At 42.1% G+C, this 23,067-nt stretch overlaps 4 protein-coding genes across 4 annotated transcripts; 2 read left to right on the plus strand and 2 right to left on the minus strand.

Moving 5' to 3' along the window:
* The first annotated feature begins 496 nt into the window (after positions 1-496).
* Positions 497-2,279, plus strand: LOC134191427 (uncharacterized). Its single transcript, XM_062660045.1, has 3 exons — positions 497-610; positions 690-1,088; positions 1,880-2,279. Exons 1-3 carry the CDS (start codon positions 557-559, stop codon positions 1,943-1,945), a joined length of 519 nt encoding a protein of 172 aa, XP_062516029.1. The 5' UTR covers positions 497-556; the 3' UTR covers positions 1,946-2,279.
* Positions 2,280-2,435: 156 nt separating this feature from the next.
* LOC134191654 (EH domain-binding protein 1-like) lies at positions 2,436-13,806 on the minus strand. Its single transcript, XM_062660272.1, has 19 exons — positions 13,660-13,806; positions 11,923-11,980; positions 11,765-11,860; positions 11,648-11,701; positions 9,800-9,981; positions 9,525-9,740; positions 9,387-9,468; positions 8,120-8,153; positions 7,944-8,061; positions 6,881-6,929; positions 5,574-6,509; positions 5,434-5,499; positions 4,224-5,378; positions 4,134-4,160; positions 3,955-4,081; positions 3,801-3,897; positions 3,668-3,741; positions 2,844-2,958; positions 2,436-2,783 (listed from the first exon to the last, which is right to left on the minus strand). The coding sequence occupies exons 1-19, from the start codon at positions 13,764-13,766 to the stop codon at positions 2,687-2,689; spliced, it is 3,690 nt and encodes a 1,229-aa protein (XP_062516256.1). The 5' UTR covers positions 13,767-13,806; the 3' UTR covers positions 2,436-2,686.
* On the plus strand, positions 13,782-19,402 carry LOC134191656 (uncharacterized). Its single transcript, XM_062660274.1, has 6 exons — positions 13,782-13,889; positions 14,138-14,271; positions 14,414-14,529; positions 14,587-14,687; positions 19,146-19,203; positions 19,267-19,402. Exons 2-6 carry the CDS (start codon positions 14,160-14,162, stop codon positions 19,300-19,302), a joined length of 423 nt encoding a protein of 140 aa, XP_062516258.1. The 5' UTR covers positions 13,782-13,889; positions 14,138-14,159; the 3' UTR covers positions 19,303-19,402.
* Positions 19,403-19,541: 139 nt separating this feature from the next.
* LOC134191655 (soluble calcium-activated nucleotidase 1-like) lies at positions 19,542-21,094 on the minus strand. The gene has a single exon (XM_062660273.1). The coding sequence runs from the start codon at positions 20,734-20,736 to the stop codon at positions 19,561-19,563; it is 1,176 nt and encodes a 391-aa protein (XP_062516257.1). The 5' UTR covers positions 20,737-21,094; the 3' UTR covers positions 19,542-19,560.
* Positions 21,095-23,067: the final 1,973 nt, after the last annotated feature.

A 23,067-nucleotide genomic window follows, 5' to 3' on the forward strand; every position in this document is an offset into this window, starting at 1 on the left:
CAAGTTTGCGCAGTTCTGTTTACATGACAGCTGTATAGAAATGCCAGATGCGGTCTGCAGACTTCTAGTTGAGCACAGCAACTTTGTTGCGACCATTTCAAGTCTACGCTAGCTAACTAGGCTGGACTTACAATATGCGAACGCTTGAGCGTCGCGGCGCATCACACTAAAATTCAAATTTGAGCGTTGAACCGGAAGCTCAGCACGTCACATCGGAATTAGTACCTTGATTTCGACCAATCACAGCCAACTAAAATGCACGTGTGGCTTCCGTGAGCGATGATTACTGATTTCGGTCTATAGATTGTGTAGAGAGCTGTCCTTGCTAGTGGATCAGCTGTAGTTAACTAAGGATTCTGATTAATTATTAGCTTAATTGTGTTGATTAATTAATCAACAGCGTAAAGGCCTACGTGTAGGTAAGCTCCTCCTACAATGTGGCACGCAACGTAACATAGCAACCGCTAAACACCAATCAATAGCCTTTCGCGAAAGCCCGGTGTACGTACTTCTACGGTGTACTGTACTCAGCAGAATTCAGAGAACTCTCTTTGCAATGATTAATTCACAAAACTTCGTTGTCAGGGTTGTAACCAAAGTTCTACTAATGGTATATGTCTATAACATTCTCGTTAAATTGTGATATCATGAACTCAAGTACGTACGTGTTTTCGTGTTCATCATCGAAGGTGTTCGGAAGCGTCATGACTTCATTGACAGACAGAGAAGTGCTAGTTGAAATCTTTTCAGTGGAGTTTTGCGGGTTTGGATTTGAGTTCGGCAATACAGGAAAAATTGAGGCTTGCAGACTGGCCATAGCTGTTGGAGCAATTGTGTGCGTTGCCGGCATTGTGTTCGTCATTCTAGACATTATTGGACACAGCCATCTCGCGAAAGAGAAAACAACACGCCTTCTGCTTTTGTTTGGGATGGTTGCTATGCTGGTGATCGCAGTGCTCGCTCTGGCTACGGGTATCTACCTATCCTACCTCTGGGGAGCAAAGACTGACACGGACGTTTTTGAAACGAAATTGAAAGTCTCTGCTATCATAACTATAGCACTGAGCTACGCGTCAACCATCACTGCGGTAAGACGCTGTTTGTCTCTAGATGTTTCCGCACTTATAGTTACTTAACTGTCACGCAGTCATTCCGCTCGTAAGAAATTAAACTACACTCGGCAACTAAAAGATGAATTGTGCATGTGTGTTCTTTTGTAATCCGGATCCAGTCGCATGCCTCCCTCAGGGTCGGCGGAAGCTCCTTTGGATGGGGGGAGAGAAAATTTGTAACATAATATGTCGCTTTCGTTGCTACGTTACACTGGCGTAGGAAGCAGGGGGCTGGGAGACTAGACTGAAACCCCCTCGCTCAGTGAAACAATTTTTGTCCACACATTTAGAGCCCTATGAGGTCCCCAGAAGGGAGGCTGGTATCTTTTGTGCTAGTGGTGCAGAGAGTAGGTCCACATCAGTATTGTGCATACCTTGAGCACTCCAAAGACAAAAGAAAAAGCTAGGACATTCCAGAAAGTCCTTTTCGCCCATGGCGTCCACAGCACAGCCCCCCTGCTCATAATCTAGCATGCGTCTTCATATGTCACTGGGTCAGAGCCAACGAGCCAGCTATCAATTATTCCTCACTGACTGACTAATTAGTACAGTAAAACAGTACACATGTACATACAGAATGTAGAGTACATGTCTACATGTACTGGTATACACATGTACTGGCATGTGTGTACCTATTCAAGCATTGATTGCTCAAGTGCACGTGCACATTTAGTTACAGCCTCCAGGTCGGCATTCATCAACAGAGACACCTTACTTATATTGTGACATCCAAAAATTGCAATCTAACACAATTTTTGACATTACAGGTGCTATCAGCAGTATTCCACAAAATGGCCATCTCGTCTATGGACACAGTGATGGCAATAATGTAGTGAGTGAACGAGACGCACTAAGTCACTTTGTGCAATAAACAGAAAGTAACATCATTCCAGAATATATTACAGTTAGATAGACAGATAGTCAAGATTTCAAGAGGGTAGGTATTGTAGGTAAATAAATATTGCCAATTTATTTCAAATAAATAGGTATCATTAGACATGTAGAAACATTTCAATAGAATGTTCGTGTGTAGAGCATTGGTTTGTATTTTAATTTCCCTACAGTGTTGAGAAGACTAGTCATTTAATAGGTATTTGTTTACTAGAGTGTCTACTGTAGAGTAACATTATAATGATTAGGTTTTGACATTGTAATGCATATTGGCAATGCCCATGAGACACTACCCCTTGAGATTACTTTGTTATGATAAGTTTATTCATTTACCATGGCATATCACGTGCCTAGTCAAGAGACAGCAACACTAACCTATTGCTCTTGCACAAACACGTCAAAGTCCAGCAATGCAGATGGCGTCTAGAAACCTTCAGTATTTGGCAATGGCATTGTAAACTTTAAACTCAAGATTTTATTTATTTCACTGACAAGTGCCAGTAACGTGCAATAATTCAATGGAACACTTCTGTTCTTGAACCTTCTAATGATAATGCATTGCAAATATGCAACTTGCTGTCAGACATTTGCATGTCAAAATAAACTACAGTAATCCATACATTTCTTATCCCAATTTATCAACGCCAGAAGCATCTTTTTTTTACAAACCAGTTGTCATCGTGTCACTGGATTACACATGGTGGATCATCTACTTTCTTTCCTTTGAAGAGTTTTGAGGATGACAATGCATGTTCAACAAGAGCATCTTCCTCAGCAGCTCTGTAAATTGCAAACTGTTTATCCAGACATGCAATGACAATTGTGTCTATATTGACTTACAGTTTGTGATCTCTTTCTTCAACCATGACCAGCTCGTTTCGCTTGTCTACAACCTGTACTAGTTCTTTGAGAAGCATGTCTTCACGATATCGATCTTGTGGCGACTTCTGCCAGTCTAGTAGGTACCATATGGCAATTACCACGCCTATATCACTGTATACTATAATAACACCTGACAGAAACATAAGCCATAGAGACTAAAGATGGCAATAACTAAATAAACAACAGGGATGAGACTGAATGCAGCATGCTGATAACTCTGCCATGTTTCTTTTGATATGCTAACGCTGGCAGAATCTCTCACCCTGCACAACGGCATTCTGACTATACATGTCTGGTTATTAGGCCTCGGCCAGTACTGTAAAGGAGCCTTCACTTGGCAGATTTTGAAGTCGATGGCCAATTATGTGATACTACATTGCAAAGAGTTGGCAAGCGCGTGCACACACACACACACACACACACACACACACACACACACACACACACACACAAAGCATTCAGCTAACAAACTGATACACAGCCAACACAAAACACTAGCCACTAGATACAAGACCATGAAACAAAGATGAATGGCTATACTCTAATACATAATATTATGTGCTGAAACTCCTTAACAGGATTAAGAGAACTACACAGTTAGTAGAAATGGCAATGAAAATTCTCTATATATCTGTAATTGTTTCCATGGCACTTGGAGTCGAGACTATTATACCAAAACTTCAGTTTTTGTGTCGTATCTGTATTTATCTCTCGATGTTCATGTACAAGAACTCACAAATAGACACACACCGACAGACTGACAAATGAGTTAGAAACTGCACCTTCAAGGGTACTAATCTTCCGTAGTTCTCTCTTTAGCAACTCATGTCTTCTCTCCAGGTTCTCTTCCTGTTCCCTACAGGACACAAAAACGATATTCGACATATGCCACTGCAACATCGTAATGATATCTACAGCAAGTTAAGTTCCTGTTCTCTCCTTTCTAGTCCATTCTTCTCGGTAATCAGAGCAAACCAGCTCTGCATCAATACCTCCTCCCTCTGCAGATTGCCTGACAATCACACCCAATCACATGGCTGTACACCACTTACGCCTTCACTTGCCAGACCTGATTTCATTGCATGTCTAAGCTGTTTCTCAAGCCCGACTGCTTTCCTATCAAGCTCATCTTGCCTATTACGTAACACAGTACGTTCTGATGAAACATATTCACTGGCATCTTGCATCGGAAGCTCCTAGGCAACCAAAATTAAGCAATTAGTTGTGGTAAATGTCAAATGAACCTACTTCCCAACCACCAACTTCATAACTGGCCTACACACAACAATACAACTTTACTACACATACAGCACACAACAATTTAACAGATGTTTTCACCGGAATTGAGGGTTGCATTTCTTTCTCCTTATCTTCAGCCTTCTTTTCTTCCAACTGTTTCTCTGCCCAAGCTATCTCATCTCTCGTTGCCACGGGTTGAGTGGCAGCTGCCACGGGAGGTACTGGAGCCTTCTCTTTTCTCTTTCGCGGTTTGGGCTTGTCTGTCAATTCAACAGTTTGGTTTGATGGTTGCTTACTTTTATCAACATCGTTTCCTCGTTTTTCTGTTGTGCTTCCAGGACGTTGTGGTGCTCGTCGCTTGTCCTTCCTTATTGGCCGAGTATTCTCGAGTTCTGCAGATACTTCTACGTGTTGACGTTCTTCTGTCTTTTTAGCTTCTTCATTTACGTTTTCTTCTATTGTGATATTCTGAGAACTTTCTCTCTGTTTAGTCAATGGAGGTGCACCTGGTGCTTTCCTTTTCTGTTTCTTGTTACTTTCTACTTTTGTTTCACTACGCTGTGTTTTAGGAGGAGCAGGTGCTCGTTTCTTTACTTTGCTGTCTTCTATAGATGCCTGACTTTCCATTCTATACCTTGCAGATCTTGGCAATCTTGGTTTTCTTGTTTCTTGTTTCTGATCTTTTGTTTCCTCATTTGGACTTTGTCTCTGATGCTGCTGTGCTGGAGGACGTGGTGCTTTTCGTTTTATTGAACCTTTTTCTGATTCATGTTTGGTTGATGCTGATACTGGTGATGCTTCATGCTTCTTTGTGGCAGCAGCTACTACACGTACGTTGCCTTCATCTTTTATACTTGCTTCGGTTGCTATGTCATCAGATAAAAGTGAAGAACAAACCTGCATTTGATTAGCTGATCCAGAAAAAGACTGTTCTAAACTCTCGTCTCCAATTGTCTTGAAGTTGCAAGAAGAGACCTGACCCTCGGTTGTGACTGGTTTGTCTCTACATAAAGAATGATCTTCACTCTTCAACTTGTGTGTCTCTCTGCTATCTGTTCTAAGTTCTTCTTGGTTACTTGCTTCAGTTGCTGGTGTATGGTTGGAGTCTCCACATATCTCATGCCTATTGTGGTCTCCAAGTAGAAACTCGTTGTCCTTGGCTTCCAAAGAAATGCCTTGTTCTTCACTCTGTTGCTGCCTCTTTTTTAGCCGCTCCATAATTCTCATTTCAGCAAGTTTTGCTCGCTCGACAGCCTAGCAACAAACTATTCTATACCAACAGCAAATCTGACACCATCCACCCACTTACCCGCTCAGTTCTGGGACTAGCTGGAGCATCTTTAGGCACAGAGGGTAGTACCCGACGTGGTGGCTTCTAGCAACAAAGCAACAGCCATACAATGTATATACAAACCAAGCTTAATTAATAACACGAGTTGACATGCATACTTGTGGTTGAGGTGAATCACCACCTTCAGCTCCCACATTAAGTTCTTTGAGTTTTAGCTTTGCTGTTTGTGGTTCACTGACTTTGTGTTGATGAGAAGAAGCCACACTTTCAACTGCCTGCACAGATGAATCTGAAATTTCCCCCATCGTATTAACTTCAAAGTCTTGATTGAGTAGCTTTGTTTCCTCCTCTACACTGTCTTTTTCATCATCCTCTTGTTCAATTTCTCCTTCCTCCTCCTTGCTGCTGTCCCTGTCCTCAGCAGCCACAAATACTTTACCTTTTTCTACTTTCTCCTCCTTCTCCTCCTCATTCTGGTCTGTATCATTGTCTGAAATGCTCCGACTTCTTTGTTCATTCGCTCTCTCCACAGGCTCCTGGACTGCAGCTGCTGTGATTGCTGTAATTTCAAGTGTCTGAGCAATTGTGATATCAAGTGCTTCTGCTGCAGATATTTTAGCTCTTCGCTCTTCTTTGTATGAGTTTTGACTACTACTGCTGGAATCTGAATGATCATCATCGTCTTCTGCTGATTCGTCCTCAGAGTTGCTCGCATGTTTGCTGTCATCTTGTTGCTTCACATCGACAATTTGATTCTGCATGTCAACCTGATCCTCATCTTTCTCCTCATTGCTTCCTTCCTCGTCACTGTCTGTTTCTGCATCTGCCATTTCGTACAACTCAGCAGCACCAACAGCAGCTGGATCTGTGACAGAAGCTTGTCCCGATCCCTTCTGTGGCTCTACCACTAAGGCAATTTCAGAGCTTGCTACTGCATCTTGTTCAACAATACCAGACCTCTGACGACCTTCAAAGTGCATTCTAAGTTGAAACAAGTATGTCATGATTGCTAAACGATCAGGTACAGCCAGCTTTTCCATATCACGTGGATCTAACAGCCGAGGTACACCAATCTTTTCAAAGACTCCAAATGCCTACAATAAACGCAAGACAAGTCATTCTACAAAAGGTAAGGCAAGATGTGCAAATTCTTACTTAAACAGTACAATACAGTACAATATACTCATCAGCTACTGAAAGCACAGATCACGACAAAAGTTAAAGATGTTACAGTAAGATTAGTAGACCTTATCTGATAGGCAGGTACTTGACAGGATATGTAGACAAGCAAGCAGAAAGACAATAACTAACAGACATGCCGACCAACTGCAAAGGGACAGACAAGCAGACACAAACAATACAAGCAAGCATGCTAACAATAAAAATGACTTCAGAAATAGAATACACAACATGAGACAAATGGTAGAGCAACCAACATGATATACTTTGAGCACAGTGTACTGACCAGATTATTATTCTTGAATATATCATGCGGTGACAATGATCCATAGTCACTGAAACAGAAAGCAGACTTTAAGAAGAGCAACCTTGTTTTGCACATTGATGTAAGAAGAACATTTTCTGTTAACTGTATTTTGAAACAATGAGGATGTCATTGACTTTCTTTCAAGTAAGCATCAAAGCCTACAATTTGTTTCAATTTCTGGCTTTGTGATAGTGTCTTGTCTGTTGTGTGAATCACAGTTGTACATGTAGCAGTACACAACATGTATGTGCTAGAAGTGACACTACTCTTGTCTGTCTGACTTACAGCACGTCTCGAGACAATGCAGCAGCTGCTATGTCTAGAAGCGCTTCAATAACCAGAGTAATAAGTTTACTCATTGTATGCACAGCAACAAATAATGTCAAATCAAAACTGGAGACAATTTCCAAGCCACCGTGCTTCAAGCCACACTACGAGATACCGTGAAGTACATTATGTTATTGTTTGAATGTACATTGTCACACATCTTGATGTTTCCTTTGCTAACAAACACATCACTGGATACATCAGATGTACTTATTGTGGCCAGTAAAATATCAAATTTCCATGATCAGTAACCCAGGGTTACTATTTTTCAATCACCTCAGAGCATGGGTTACTATTCGAGCATGGGTTGTTAGTATTTTCAACCCTCCTTGACAGAAAATATACTGGTACCTATGATCTTTGGACAATACCATTCATGTACAATAGGATGGCTCTATTGCTACCAATAAACATGCATCAAAAAAGGACATTGCCAGTATAGTATTACAAGTATACAAGCCGCCATATTCTGAACAATTTTGGTGACCACATGGCTTGCCTCAAAGCTCCAAGACTGCGTTGCACAGATGAAAGTGTGCAAACATTTGTTCAGCACGTTGCTGCTTATAGTGATTCACGGGTTACTGTTTGAGCATGGGTTACTATGTGTCAATGAGAACACGGGTCGCAGAAATAGGTAAGCGAGCAGACAAGGCCAGATAATAGGGACTAATTGCACTCATGCTTCTACGGTCTATAAAACATGTTACATTACATCATATCAGGATAAAATCTGTGCAAGAGAGCACAGAATGCCAAGCCGTTCCTCCATGATGTGGTCAAGTTAGTCAGCTTCACTCCACGATACCCTTCTGTGACCTGTTTACACCATCCTGTAAAAAAATAAGAAATTAGAGAGTTTGTACATGAGTTGTTTTGTCTTTGTCAAACCTAGGAGATCATCAGACCTTGAGACTGCTGATGCCTAAGAGATAAGTCGGAGTAGCTGTTAGTCACAGCAACAGAACAACCATTCCTTGCTTATTGCAAAGAATTAGACATTAATGCGTGCAAAGCAATAAAAATAGTGTACACAATTAGTACGCAAGCAGGCAGACAGAGTGAGAGTGACAGACAGACAGACAGACAGACAGATTGAGTGGAGAATTGTAATGTGGATCGGATCAAACATCGCCGACAGCGGATACCATCCAATAACCTGCAAGCTGGGCAGAGGCCCGTTTGGTCTCATGAATCAATTGTGTCTTTATAGTCAGATTATCTGAGAAGTCTACACATAAACCACTGTAGAGAGCCACGTAAATCGCTATACAAATACTGAGGATAGGCCGGATATTGTTGTGTTTGACACACAGTCGGGATCTACCATCGACTTACATGTATCTCTCGCCCATCCCTGGAGCTCTGAAACCTTTCCCAACTGCACGTACACAGATGGGCGGTGGCTATGAGGCTCGAAGAAAACATAGAACAAGTACAATTCAGAGAAGAGACCACGCACCCTTGTCTTCAAGCACTTTGGAAAAGGGGGTAAAAGGTTTTGCAATATCTGCAACATCTATCAAGCAGTTCAGTCAATGAAGAAGGTAACCCAAATGCCCCAGAATTCTTGAATTATTGGAGGAAGGGATTTGCCGCGCAACTTCAGAGATGTAACAGCAAGACCTTGGCGAAGAAGTTGTCATCTCTCCTCCCTCAATACAGCTGCAGGAAGACTTCAGCTCAGTCGACAGACACAAACATTTAGAGACTGGAACAACAAGTCCCTTCTGTCTAGTTATAATGTAATTGGTGCGTATTTAGTGTGCATTGCAGTTTTTGCCAGTCTTCATGTATGTACTTAGATGTAATGGACACGTGGATTAGCTATTGCTTTGGTGATAGAGTTCATTTATGAAAAATATATGTATTGACAGACAGGCAGGCAGGCAGACAGACAGACAAACAGAGACAGACAGACAAGACAGACAGACAGACAGACAGACAGACAGACAAACAGCTGTCACTCATAGTCATTTAGAAGACAGGGGATCATTTGATCCCTTAGTTTAGTTCATAACAGTTAGTTGTAGTTGTTCAAAGGACACACAGACAGACAGATAAACAGACATACAGACAAAGAGAGAAACAGATACAAACCTTCAGACAAATAAGCAATGACACACAAACAATAGAATGTCAAAAGAAGAAACTATACCTGGTTGGGTTCAAGCTGTTTCAAAGGTTCAGAAGGTTCAGGAGTACAACTTACACTTCGTTCAGATCTCTTAGGACTCACCCTTCACAAAACGTTTTGTAGCCAGCATAATATACTAACACAAGTTGCACACCATACGTTCGTTCTCCTCCAAGATCTTTATAATCAAAGCCATTGGCCGTCACAAGAGCAGACCCACTTCCTTCTCGTTCTGCATCATTACAACGCTTGAGTTGCATATCAGTTTCCTCATCTGTCTCCACGTCCGAGTATTCATAATTGCCAGCTAAATCATCTAATGAACCCAAGTCGTTCAGACTCAACTGACTGGCAAAACTCTGCATGTCATCATCACTAACAACACAAAATGATAGACATGTGTGTCATACTAAAATGATCACAATTCTCCTCACGTAGCTTTCCCTTCTTTCAGAAATCGACAAGACAGTTGGAATTCAAGTGAACAAGATTTGACTTTAGTGGACTGTCTCTTCAGTGCAATCTTTTGATCGGTAGTAGTAGGAAGAGCACTAGCGAAATCAACCATGTTGATGTTTGCGGAAGCTAGTACTTTCTTCTGACCTCCAGCAGCTACCTACGTCAAATAGAAAAAGACAGTCAAGTTAAAAAGATGCTAAAATTAGTCAACAACATGTCCATATAACTTCACAACTGTAAATACAGGATGTACACGTTTGCATCTGTGCGAGAGGAAGTCCATAGAAAAGACAGACGTGTGACAAGCAAACGTCAGGTGTCTTGTCACATTCATGAATATAGTTTGTTTACTCCAGTGATAAAACTCAGAACTGTAGCTGGATAGCAGACCAATCTGTTCTGACTAATCTCAAAATTGTTGCAATCAAGAGCTTCAAGTTCCCTCATGTTGCCTTGTTTCTAAGTTTGTTTTGTAGATCGAAGTACATTTACAACTTGAGCAGACTCATTCAAAGTACTAAAAATGTCAGTTCCATTTGTGATGGGCGACAAGATAAAGATTTGCAGCACTTATCACACGTTACACTTGCACATGACAACTTAGACTCCAGGCCCTTCACTGCCCTCATACTTCCAGCAAGAAAGAGTCTGGGGTAATGCCACTGACGTAGCTGTTCTGCCACTCTCATTATCCCACTGCATTTGGTGGGGTAAAGAGGTGTGTAATGGTCTCTGATGGCCTATCCATATTCATGGTTTACATGACAATGGGCATGCCAAATGTAATCAGAATCACCGTCTTTGTTTTACTGATCCGCAAGCAGAGGCAAGACATTCATACTTGGCACTCGTCTGAGTACAAGACGTGCTGGTGTCACTCGAAAACTGCTAGTGACAAAATGAGAGTGACGAATAATGCAACAGAGACAATCACAGAACAAGATAAGATGAGACCACAAATGTTACCATGCAGCTGATGTCAATATTATGCAACAGGAAGGTAGAATGCATCTAGTCTTGTGTAGCCAGACCCTACCTGCCATCACACTTCCTTTCCCGTCGGAAGTATGATGACGAGTAGGCTCTGGCTATGCGAGACTTAGAAAGCATCTAGTGGATCGGTGAAAAAACAACGGCAATATAGATGACATGTGCATTGCCATGTGAACCATGAACGTTGACAGGCCATCAGACACCATTGCGCTCTGTTTACACAACGTTATGGGAACCGAACCCGACTTGTGTGTTGACAATTGTTCGGGCCGAGGTTGGCCCCAGGCCCACAAGCATGACACTTTTGAATGCCGGGTCGAGCCCCGATCCATGATATAGCTCCACCTATCATTGACTAGTATGCATGTAGCTAATCATGGCAAAAGATTGTGAATTCATCTCACGTGCTTTCAAGAAATATTAGTCTGCCATTGAGCTGGTTTTGCACACTCTCATCATGCGTGCCATTACCTCTTCGTCAGTCCATAGCACGCTTCTGCATCCCGGCATTGTTTAGACCATGCCAGAGCCGTATATAAAGCTCTGGACCTTGCGATTGACTTGCACTTCAGACCCTGCACATCTAGCTTGCCAATGGTGGCCACAAACGTGTGAATGCAAAACAGGGTCAAGGTAAGCCTGGGACACAATTTAGTGGCTCCCTGTAAATGCTGCTTTAGACACCTCTTTACTCCACCAAAATCGGGTGGAATAATGAGAGTGACAGAACAACTACATCAAAAGCATTTCCCCATACCCTTTATCACCGGAAGTCACCAGAAGTATGACGACTGGAAAGGGTCTGGCTACAGAAACTAATGACAACTTACATCCTCTATGCTAAAAGTCCACGCTTTTGACTCAAACTGTCTGTGTCTTGAATCCTACATAACAATCAAAGTAATCACCAAACATGGTAATGACTCACATAACAACAGCAGTACAACCTTGTAGAGACTCACTTCAGCCTCAACAGTATCAGTGTCAGGCCACACCATAACACCAATTATGGAGGTGCTAATGCCAGGCTGCCATTTCAAAGACTAAACACAGCATACTAAATAGAGATCCTTACAACAGTCGATAAGACACACTGCATCCCTACCTTAGATTTCAACTTCCTCCTGCCTCTTGACCATATAACAACAAGTTTGTTTGGAGACCTACAAAATATTACCAAAGTGCCATACTAATCAGTTAGATGCCACTATCTATTCAATCCCTTGTCTGTTATCTGTCTGCTTTGTCTATTTGTGTGTTCACTATTAAAACACCAACAAAAATACACAACCAGAGTAGGTAGCTTGCAAGCCAAAACAATAAACAAGCAATACAAAATGCATTTAGTTATTAACTAATATTATCAATTAAGCACAATGATCAAAGTTAAAATACTGGGTTTAAATTGAAATAGAAAGTTGCTGATTATTGTAGCAACTCTAAAGTTATAGTTTTGTTAGAGGACTTAGTTCGCTTGTTTTGATGGTTCCAGTATCCTCTTAATTAATAAAATAAGGATGTCTACTAGAATTGATCGATAACAATGCTTGCATAAATCTCTTTTGTCTCTGTATCAAAATCAATACCACTGTGTCAATTACAACAAACTATGTACTAACTAACTAGTTCACACTACTACATTGCACATCCATTTCTGCAACAATGACTACAACTCCCCAGGACTCGTAGTTTGTAAAGAATAACTCTGGTATCATGGTTAACTGTCCGTTTGTCCGTTCGCCTGTCTGTCTGTCTCTCTGTCCATACATAAATTTTTGATAAATTGAGTTAATTCATTAAGAGTATTGAAACCTCTAGAAGTTGCCTCATTCCTCCTACCCTCAACATCTCAAGATCGAGATAATCTTGCAAGAATGTTTAGGTACATGTACTCCTTAGCTGCTGTTCCCACTGTTCAAACTGTTTCAAAACTAGGAGTAAATGTTAGAACAGCAGTAGTGCCAGAAAAATGTTGTCTATCATACTTAGCTGCTTGATACCAATACTATCATATGATACCTGTAGGAGTCTGTCTGTCTGTGGTAGACAACACTTTCTTTACTACATGCTTGATTTGTTCCTTTGTAAAGTAATATAATATAAAGTGTCATTGGTAGAGTAGGCGTTGAAATAGATCATCATTGAAATTGAAATGCACTGTATAGTAAGCAAAATATACTGAACTGAACTGAACTGAATTGACTAACAATCTGTCTGTCTGTCTGTCTGACGAGATGGCGTAGACAGATTTCTATAATTATCCAGAGATGTAATGCTAGAGTTATATTAAGGAAGATAAGTAGATTGCACGTAGGTAAGATAGATAATTTTTTCTTTGATATAGACATTCAACACTATGTTCATTAGGATAATACTGTAGCTATGATTTCAGACATTTCAGTAGTTTTTGCTAATGCTTAGGATACTTCTGCAATTAACTGTTACATTTACAGTTTGGGAGAGAATAAAACAATCTGTCTGTCTGTCAGTCTGTTTCTGCCTTCCTCCCAACCATCTATCAGTCAATCTCTATCTCTCTATCTCTACTCTTCCAACCATACTACCCACATACAATTCTCCTTGTCGCGTCCCGAAGCTCACGACGAAACCACAAGCAAACCCGAGCGGTGGGCGTGGTCGTATTGTCTCATCCGAATGAATGCGAAAACAAAGACAGTCATAGCGCCTTCACCTGCTAAACAGAGCTAACACACCCCATCGCCATTAACAACCTTTCTCTGACTTCCTACAGACTACGCGTTACCATCAGACTACCAGTCATCTCATTTCTCTTCTGTCATTTCGCTTTTTATCCATCACAATGCCCGTCGCCGACACTCACCATTTATTCGAACTCAGCTCTATCGTCAGACATTGAAATGTCACTTCGAAATGAAACTTCGACGCTCTCTTTCCCACACGCTGAATTCGCTTCCACACTGAACTCATTTTTGCGCAACCCCTCTATGACGGCGCATGCGTAGATTCACCGAGGAGACGCAACATAAACTGACGCGATTTCCAAGCGCCTGCAGTCGCTAACGTCTCGGGAATACCGTCGAGAACGTGAAGGTACGTGTCAACGATTGCTGTTTTGTTATGCACGTCGTGCAACTGTCTTTGACGCTTCCATGCTCAACCTGCGGTTACTGCCGGCATGCCATACAGGGCATTTGCTTCCTGTTTCATATACTTTGTGTACCGCTTTTCTCCACGTTTCCTGTGCCTTTTTTCCGTTGAAAACGAAAGAGGCGGCGCGTGAAGATGTGAACATGATGATCGGTGTGTCATTGAGTCAGTGTCGACTTCTATGGTTTCAGGACTGCACGTCTGTCCGATTGAATGGAACGAGCAGCGGCCGGTATTATGGGATGCAGTGCTTCCGTGTCAGCGAACGCGAATTCGATTGTATCCGACGACGTCTCGAAGCAGAACGGACACTCCCTTACACACGGTACGTATACGTCACATCTAGAGCGGACAAACACCAGTTTGCACGCCCTGCTTGTTCGTGGCGAAAGTGTGCACTAAAACATGTGATTTATGTCTGTGTATTGATGTTGTTTGTGTATTTACACGTGCCGTGCTTCTTCCAGATTCGACGGTAGCACCTGCTTCCACACCGGAACCAGAGACTGTCGAAGTAGACGGTGTTCAACGGAGGGTGTCAGACTCGCATTTGTTTCAGAGGATCAAGAGTGACATCGAGAGGGTGAGGAGATTTTTTGTGCAGGGAGTTGGGCTGTTGTCTCACGTTGTGGTACTCTAGGCGGATGAGTTCACGAGAAGGCCTCTGCAGTTGGACAACGGTGAACCGTTTCTGCCGACGTCGCACGTACCGCGTAGTCCAGCGGTGACAGCAAGTGACTTGTAATGCGTTCGTTTCATCTCTTTGCAATGCAACCGTTACAGATCATACATACGTACGTACATGCATACAGACGTACATACAAAGTGTAGATAGATTTGATTAGTTTGGGCGCAGGAGGTAAAGAATGTGGACCCTGGCAGAAGAAATTCCATCTTATAATTTGTAGGCTTGTATATAGGCTGCTTGTACCTATACCCTCTATACCTAAACCCCAGATTTTGTAAGTCGGTTATTAGTTGTTTTGAATTTTTTGTGTAAGTGCTATGGACAGGAGGGATTAAATCTCCTAAATTTAGAGTGGTTTCATTTCCTAATATTTCTGGCAAAGATTTACAGTATGAATATGTATACTTAGCAAGGGAGTTTTAAGTGTCAGTCATGTTTATGTGTTTATAAGATTGCTGCTGTGTTTGTTGATGGTTTTAAAGGGCAACTGATAAGTGTTTTGACTTGCAAGAGATTCAGACCTTTAAAAAATTATAGTTGCAAGTAGTGGTGGGTGATCATCAAATAGCATTGATTGTTATGATGCTAGTTGTCATGGCGACTTCTAAATGTAGAGCTAGTATCGTTGTCACATGACACAGTGATGTAATAGTAGTATGCAAACCAGTGATAGTACAGGGTGGTGTAGCTGAGATAGCGTATTATCCATTTGTTTAGTCAGCACGGAAGACATTGTCTGAGCTTTTTGTGAGTATATTGTCCATCCTTTTTTGTCCTGCCAACTTACAACACAGAGGTGTTACATTGGTCAATTAATTAAGTATAGTGGGGACATGCATGTGGAGTTAGTTCTGATTTATTTCTCAACAGGCTGCTAGGGTTATAAGAAAGTTTCAGTGGTAACAGGTGTCATAACAAGTGTCAATGTTATGAATATCAATTAAACATCAATTAAGAATCATTATGCCTGATTTATGAAATTCCGTCAGCAAAGGAAGTTCCATAGAGTTGTTAAACCTGAATTGGTTGGGGTTTTCTCATTGTCCTCGTTCTTCATTATTTTCATTTCATATTTGAATGAATTGTTTCTGCTGTGAAAGAAGTTCCAGCAAAATTGCTCAGGACACACTTTGGGTTTAATTTGCAAGGAGCTACGTGACAAGTTTTACTGAAAATGTGTCGTGCTATTTACTGGACATGAAAATATGTCCAGCTGTTGTCTCTGTCATCACTTTTGACATACTAGACCTGGTCACCACCCCTGTGTGTGTGTGTGTGTGTGTGTGTGTGTGTGTGTGTGTGTGTGTGTGTGTGTGTGTGTGTATGTGTGTGTGTGTGTGTGTGTGTGTGTGTGTGTGTGTGTGTGTGTGTGTGTGTGCATGTACGTGTGTGTGTGCGTGTGCATGTGTGCGTGCATGCATGCGTGTGTGGTGTGTGCACACACGCTTGATTGATGACAGGAGGGCCATCACAGTGTGTTTCTAACTCAACTGTAGCAGTTATATCATCTTTTCTAGCAGTAGACATATGGCTAGACTTATAATTCCTACCATGGGTTGCTTTAATTAATTAAAGGATACTATGCAGATAAAGAGTCATCAAAGCTTATACTGTAGAGGCCTGTCAGTCTCAGTCCTAGATCTCTATCACAAACTTGAGATAAGCAGAGTGGAATATAATGGTCATCCGACCAACTGGTGTTCATGACCGACCATAATTTTGCTTTGATCAGACATACATGTACCTACATGATTGAATAGTCAAGGCGTAGTAGTTATTGCATGGATAGTACTCAGGGGTGTTCCCAGGATTTTTGGAAGGCACGGCGGAAATAACCACGCCCACCTTAAATTTTGGTCCCGCCCATTCCAATTTTTATGGCCCGACCACAAAAGCTTTGATGCAGGTTTGCATATGCTGAGATGCCACAAACTGTTGTCACAGAATGCTCAGGCACAAAAGGAACAAAGTGGTTTATCTTTTTTTTAAAAAAAGGTTTTCTCTGTCTTAGTTCACTGTGCTTGACCACATGATAGCTAGATTAATACGAGTGGGAAAATTTCCAGACCTCAAGAAGTTAAGAACCTCCCTTTATTTAGGACAGGAAGGCCAGACATCTACAGACTTCGTTTGTTACCATCAGATACTCACCTAAATAGTGGGGAGAGTGCAAGACCACCACTGTTTATCTTCGAGTACTTGTATTACAATTAAGTTCATACCATATGGCAGTCTTTGTCCTAATTGGTCTTATCTTCAAACCAAGCATCCCAGGAACTACTTGTTAGCCTGAAACAACTTCCCGCTTTTCAAATACAAATACAAGTCATTGTCTTCATAGCTAATCGCTGCCTACTCATACAGCAAAGCATGGCGGAGCGCCTTGCCTTTTGTATGCTGGGGACAACCATGGTACTGGTAGGGAATCAATGAGCTACCCAAAACTGCAGCCTCAAGTACCATTTATTGCACTAGCTGCAGTTGAATAGGACGAATGGTGGGAAGGCCACTGGGAGGGCAGGTAACATCCTTGCCTTTTGTATGCTGGGGACAACCATGGTACTGGTAGGGAATCAATGAGCTACCCAAAACTGCAGCCTCAAGTACCATTTATTGCACTAGCTGCAGTTGAATAGGACAAACGGTGGGAAGGCCACTGGGAGGGCAGGTAACCTAGGGTAACTACATTGTTTGCTGAACAATAACATGCTCTTGATAATTAGCTTGCTCATCTCATGATCAGTTCATGTCATTACTTTATAGGCCTTGCTTTAACTAAATTTTAATTACAATGAATTGAAACCACCAGACAACCATGCAACAAATTAAAACAACAGCAAACAAGCCAAATTTATGTTTGATTTTGATAGCAAATAAACACAGGAATCAAACAAGAATGAATGCCCAAAATTTAAAATGTCGGGTCAACCTCTTTTGCTAGCTCACGATGTCTGACCATAAATTTTGCCTTATATTCCACTCTTATATTATTAAGGAATGTTAGCATGTACTGTTGTTAGTAAGTAGTTCAGTGTTAGGAATGTTTGTACGAGGAAATATTTGTTGTAAGTATAATACTGCCATGGTATCAGTTTAAGTAGCAGAAACAACTAAGTCACTCTATTGCCTAACAAATAAAATGACCGTTTGTATTCAATGTTTTTATGTTTACATCCGGTTCTTCATCAAGGAATTCAATATATCAGTAACGAGCTGCAAGGCTTTAGGTTGTTATTAGTAGGGTAGACTACCATGTCACAGTTAGAGACTATCAAGGTTGTGTCAGTATGAAACAGATTACAATGATATCCAAGAAAGCGGACAGACAAGGTGGAAGTCATCAAATTAAAATTGATTATTACCAGTAGGCCATTTACCAAACAGACTAACTCTTAGTAACACAAATTATGGGACAAACACAGTCCGAAGATATACAACCATTTTTGGTATGTCTTAGTTGTGTTTCTTGTTTGTGTCAGGTGGTAATAATTGGTACTAATTCGGGAGCAGGTAACTGGTACAGGAAAGTGTGTCAGGTGTTCTCTGTTTCTTTGTCACTACACAGTGTGGTTCCTATACCAACTGTGTTGCTGTCACAATGCAAATATGGGCAATCAGACTGTCATAATCAAACATGTGTCCTACCACACCTGTAGAGCTGTCTTTTGGTCAAGTCAACAAGTTGAAGTAAACAATGAAAACAAACTAAAGCAAACAATTCTTTGTTATTAAAAGGGTAAAATAGTAAATGTTCATGTGTCCTGGTGCTTGTAGAAGCTCTAGTGGATGGTATAGAGAGTCGGTGACATCATGTGCAGGGAATGTAAAAGTGCAGTGCTTGATTCAGCTAGGACTTCTTTTCATTAGGAACAGGACATGAGTGCAGGGTCGATTATGTCGTTTGGTTGATGACATTCAAGGTAGTGATCCTAGGGTGAGAGTTTTGCTTGGTGTAGTGAGGCATCAGTGGGTATAAGGCACGGTGTATAAAGATTCAACTAGTGTCTGCACTGCCATGCTTTAGTGGTGTTGTGAGAGATAGCGAAGTCATCCAAATCCTATGTCATATGTACATTCTTACAACATACTGGGATTCGATCGACTCTTAATCAAAACACTGCAATGTTATCATAGAAGAATTAGACTTTTCTAGGAGTGACTGTTTAATGTTTTACCTATACAACTTACAGTCATGAAAACATGCATGTATCAACACGTAGGTGCATATATGCACACGTAGGCACACATGTTCTAAAAGATCAGTATCTGAGTAACATTTTGTATCTGAGACATCGTTTCGGCATCATAGAGATTAGTTCTCACTGGGACTGTGTAGTCATGGTACACACATGTGCTTGCAAGCACATGCATGCACGCACACACACACACACACACACACACACACACACACACACACACACACACACGCACACACACACACACACACACACACACCAGTTGTCATTGTCAACCGTCCGAGCAAGAAGATAGAATCGTTTTGTTGTTTACAGATTACCGTCAGATTCCCAGACAGACTTCTTTCAGATGTTGGATAAGAAAATAGCAGAGGTACAACTGCACCAACAAACAAGTTGTTTGTTTACAGAATGATATGTAAACTGTTACCCACAGGGACCTGACTACTGTTCAGATGGGAGCCAATCATAGCAGAGAATGCCAGTACCTGTCTCCTTCCTAAATCCCTTTGCAGCAGCGGCAGCAGCAGCAGCAACAGTGTACATAGACAGCTGAGTACAATTATATATAGTAGACAGCCCAGAAAGTGGACATATGGTATATCAATTGTGTAAAACCACAACAACTATTTTCCAACCTAATTTGACAACTCTCTTTTGCAACAGTTCGGTTGAATTACTATTCACAGATATTAATTACAACAATAAATAAAGGCAAAAGCGCAACCGCTTAGATGAATTCAATTCCTTCGTATTTCACGTCATCAAACTGTACTGGGTCAAGCAAGATGTACCCATCGAGATTAAAAACTGTTATATATGATGCTATCGTCCCTTGGTCCTCTTCCGACTTTACGGCAACTATAATATCATCGTCTGTACCTGGAACAAACTTGAATGCCGAATACCCAACCGTCGGACTTAGAATTCCTATTCGCTGGGTATTGATTGTCTTAAACTTTTCGTCTGCCTTTATGAGTAGGTTTGTAGCCCGATGCTCGTCGTCTACATCATTGTACTTCTCGGAGCTAGCTCGTCGAGGAAGAAAATACCAACTTCTGTGTTTGTCGCTCCATGCAGCAGACTCGTGGATTATATATCCAGGATCTTCAATGCCAACAGCTGACATCATTGATACATATTGAGATACCCAACTCAAGTGTTTTACTCCTCCATTTGGCCCGATTTTCTTCACCCACTGTGGATGATCGTTTTCATACTCACCCGTTAGAGTCGTCCACGGTTTACCCAGTCCGCCTACAAACAAGTGACCCTCCTTCACTGTCATCCATTCAGCTTTGAATCCCTTTGTAACCGTTCCAGGTCCATCAGACAGTATAGACCACGGCACTGCCTTCATCTCAGTACACGAGTGACAATCGAACGCGGGAAACTGAAAGACAACGCCCGTCCTGTCATCAACAGCCAGCAATCTCCCATTATAGAACACAAGGTCGGACAACTCCATGCCTCGTCCACCCTCCGACACACGTGACGTCAGCGTTATTGCTCGTTTATCCCACTCAACTCTCGCATTCTCGTTGCCCTCACTCAGAATCAACCAACCGCGTCGAAGGTAACTCTTCCACGTCGAAACGGACTTCTTGCCGTTCGAAACGGCCGACTTCTTGTCGAGGTCGGCGACGACCGCAATGCGCAGCCTCCTCTCGCCGTTCTTCGTATAGATCGGCGAGGAGTGAGGATAAGTCGTGTTCAGTTGACTGTAGGTCGTCGCCGACATCCGTCTAAGGTGTCGATGCGTTCGTCCGATGTGGTTTCCTTCGGGAAGAAGAAGAACGACGAGGAGGACGGTTGCGACACCGAGAAGAACGAACGCAATCCGATTGGGAACTCTCAGATGGTCGGTTGTGTGAAGGGGCGCACGAACGCCGGCCCAGTCACGCATTTTACCTACCAAAGTAGAACAGAAAATAGAAAAATGACGAGCCGCTACTGACGTGAACAAAGGAAAGTCCCGTATAAAAATACTGTGCGCTATTTGTACAGTACTAGGTGGTAGTAAGCCCACTAGTAGTAACTAGCTATAGGTAGCATGGTACAGTACTAGTAAGTCACAGTACTAGTTATGAGCCTTCTAACTAGAGACCACGATAGAATTGTCGCGAGTCTACTAGCTAGCTAGAGCTAGACGCTATTTTTCTAAACGCGCTACATGTAATTACAATCTATCTAAAATCGCACAAAGCGACTGTCGTTTCGTGTGACTGCAAAGTCCGTAAATAGTCTGTAGTCATCAAAGGAGAGTGTACATACGGGACATAAAATCGCTTCTAGCTATGTATAGAGGTTAGATTCCCGTATAATTGTCTAGTCATACGCTAAAACTAACGTCCTTGTCTAGCTAGTAAAAGGCATAATGAGTGACATTTACTCTCTAGGCTCAACAATAGTAAGCCTCTAGCACGTACATGTATTGCCTACCTATTGCCTAGCTAGCTACTCTCTGTTCGCGTTGACTTTGCGCTCGGACGTGACTAATGATACAGCTGTATTTGTTACCACACTCAGATTAAGTGATATCCCATTAACTGTACAATTTAGAGGTCATATTACAATGCGTTGTCGTGTTATACGGGAATCGGGCACGACAGCGCGAGAGGGTCTGGTACGAGGCTATAAGCTAGGTAACAGTAGAGAAAGTCTCACGCTATCAAGACGAAACAGAACGAGAAGAGGAGTCAGAAATACCAAACAACTACTCGCGAAACAAGAGCAACTGTGTGTTGATGTCAAGGCAGCGGACCTTGCTAATTGGCTACTTCCTCTAGTAGTCGCATTCTTGTTGTAAGACCATACCTTCATAATGACTCATTAAGTCAAGAACCCTACTAACGACTCTTGATATGCAATAGCCCTAGCAAACCGCCTGTGTAATACATACGTCTGCACTATGAAAAATCCGGAAGCTTACAGTTTCGAAACTGTATCAAGGTCGACACAAACGTCAAAGTCAACGCGAACGGAGAGTAGACGCACTTGAACGTTGACTGAGGTAAGCTTAGCTAGCCCTAGTAATTGCACAATGTAAGTGTTCGGCCAAAGCGTTTCACAATTTCTTGTCATGCCTAGATACTACGTAGACCTAGAAATACCTAACTACCGTATTCGCCGGTAATAACGCCCATACGGAAATAACGCCCATGCCTGTATATACGCCTGTCAGACCGAAAAAACGCCCATGCCCAACTATACGCCCAAGGCCAAGTCTAAGCCCAGCATACGCATGCGCAGACAAAACAATAGGGGCCGCAGAACATTCGTCTCTGTCTGTGTGCATTTGATGCGGTGGTGTCAGTGTTGAGTGAAAGTGCTAACTGCTAGACCCATGTCTTCGTTGCGATTACCGACCCAAATGCTTTTGCCTGGCTTCAGGCCGACCACTCTGGTTTGCGCGCATGTGTATAGACAAACATCCAGTGCCCAGTTTCTGCGTGTATGCTGATACTGTTTGGATACCAGTACCTTTGATCTTACAAATAGATAATTGCAAGCATTTGTGGTATTTCTGTCTTCAAGTATCTAGATGATGACTGGCCAAACGACAGCATTTTGCGCCCACGTATACGCCTGAGACCAAAATATCGCCCATGCCCTAATATACGCCCAGAAAAAATTGTTTCTTTGCTATACGCCCAGTGCGTTATTACGGACGAATACGGTAGTGCAACAGGAACATGTTCTCACCTGTCACGGAAGTGATTTGGTACGCAATCGTGCCAGTCTCCACGCCATGTTCGCTACAGACTGACGAAAGCGATTCTCGTTCACGTCGATGTTTCATCTCTTTCGAACATGCCCTAGAAATTGTTGTGAATATAATTCGTCAAGAAATTGTGTTCCGAACATGGAGACGCACTTGAATGTCGAGAATCCAGACCTAGGTGGACGTACGGGAACTATACATACATAATGCAAAGAACTGTTCGAGGACAGATTCTACCACCGCCACTGGAAGCTAGCAACCCATGCAATAGATAACTTAATTAATCAATTCAAAGGGCGGGGTTAGGTAACTCCGCCGCGTTCAGACAGGTGTTACTGCTGTACGAGTGCACACTGTAAGCTACCACACTAATAGTTCGTTGCAACTTGACTAAGGGCAAGCATTAATTCTTACAAGAGATCGAAAAAGTCTATCTGTGTGTGTGTGTGTGTGTGTGTGTGTGTGTGTGTGTGTGTGTGTGTGTGTGTGTGTGTGTTTGGTGTGTGTGTGTGT

Source organism: Corticium candelabrum, chromosome 15 (genome assembly GCF_963422355.1).
Source record: "Corticium candelabrum chromosome 15, ooCorCand1.1, whole genome shotgun sequence".
Classification (NCBI taxonomy): domain Eukaryota; kingdom Metazoa; phylum Porifera; class Homoscleromorpha; order Homosclerophorida; family Plakinidae; genus Corticium; species Corticium candelabrum.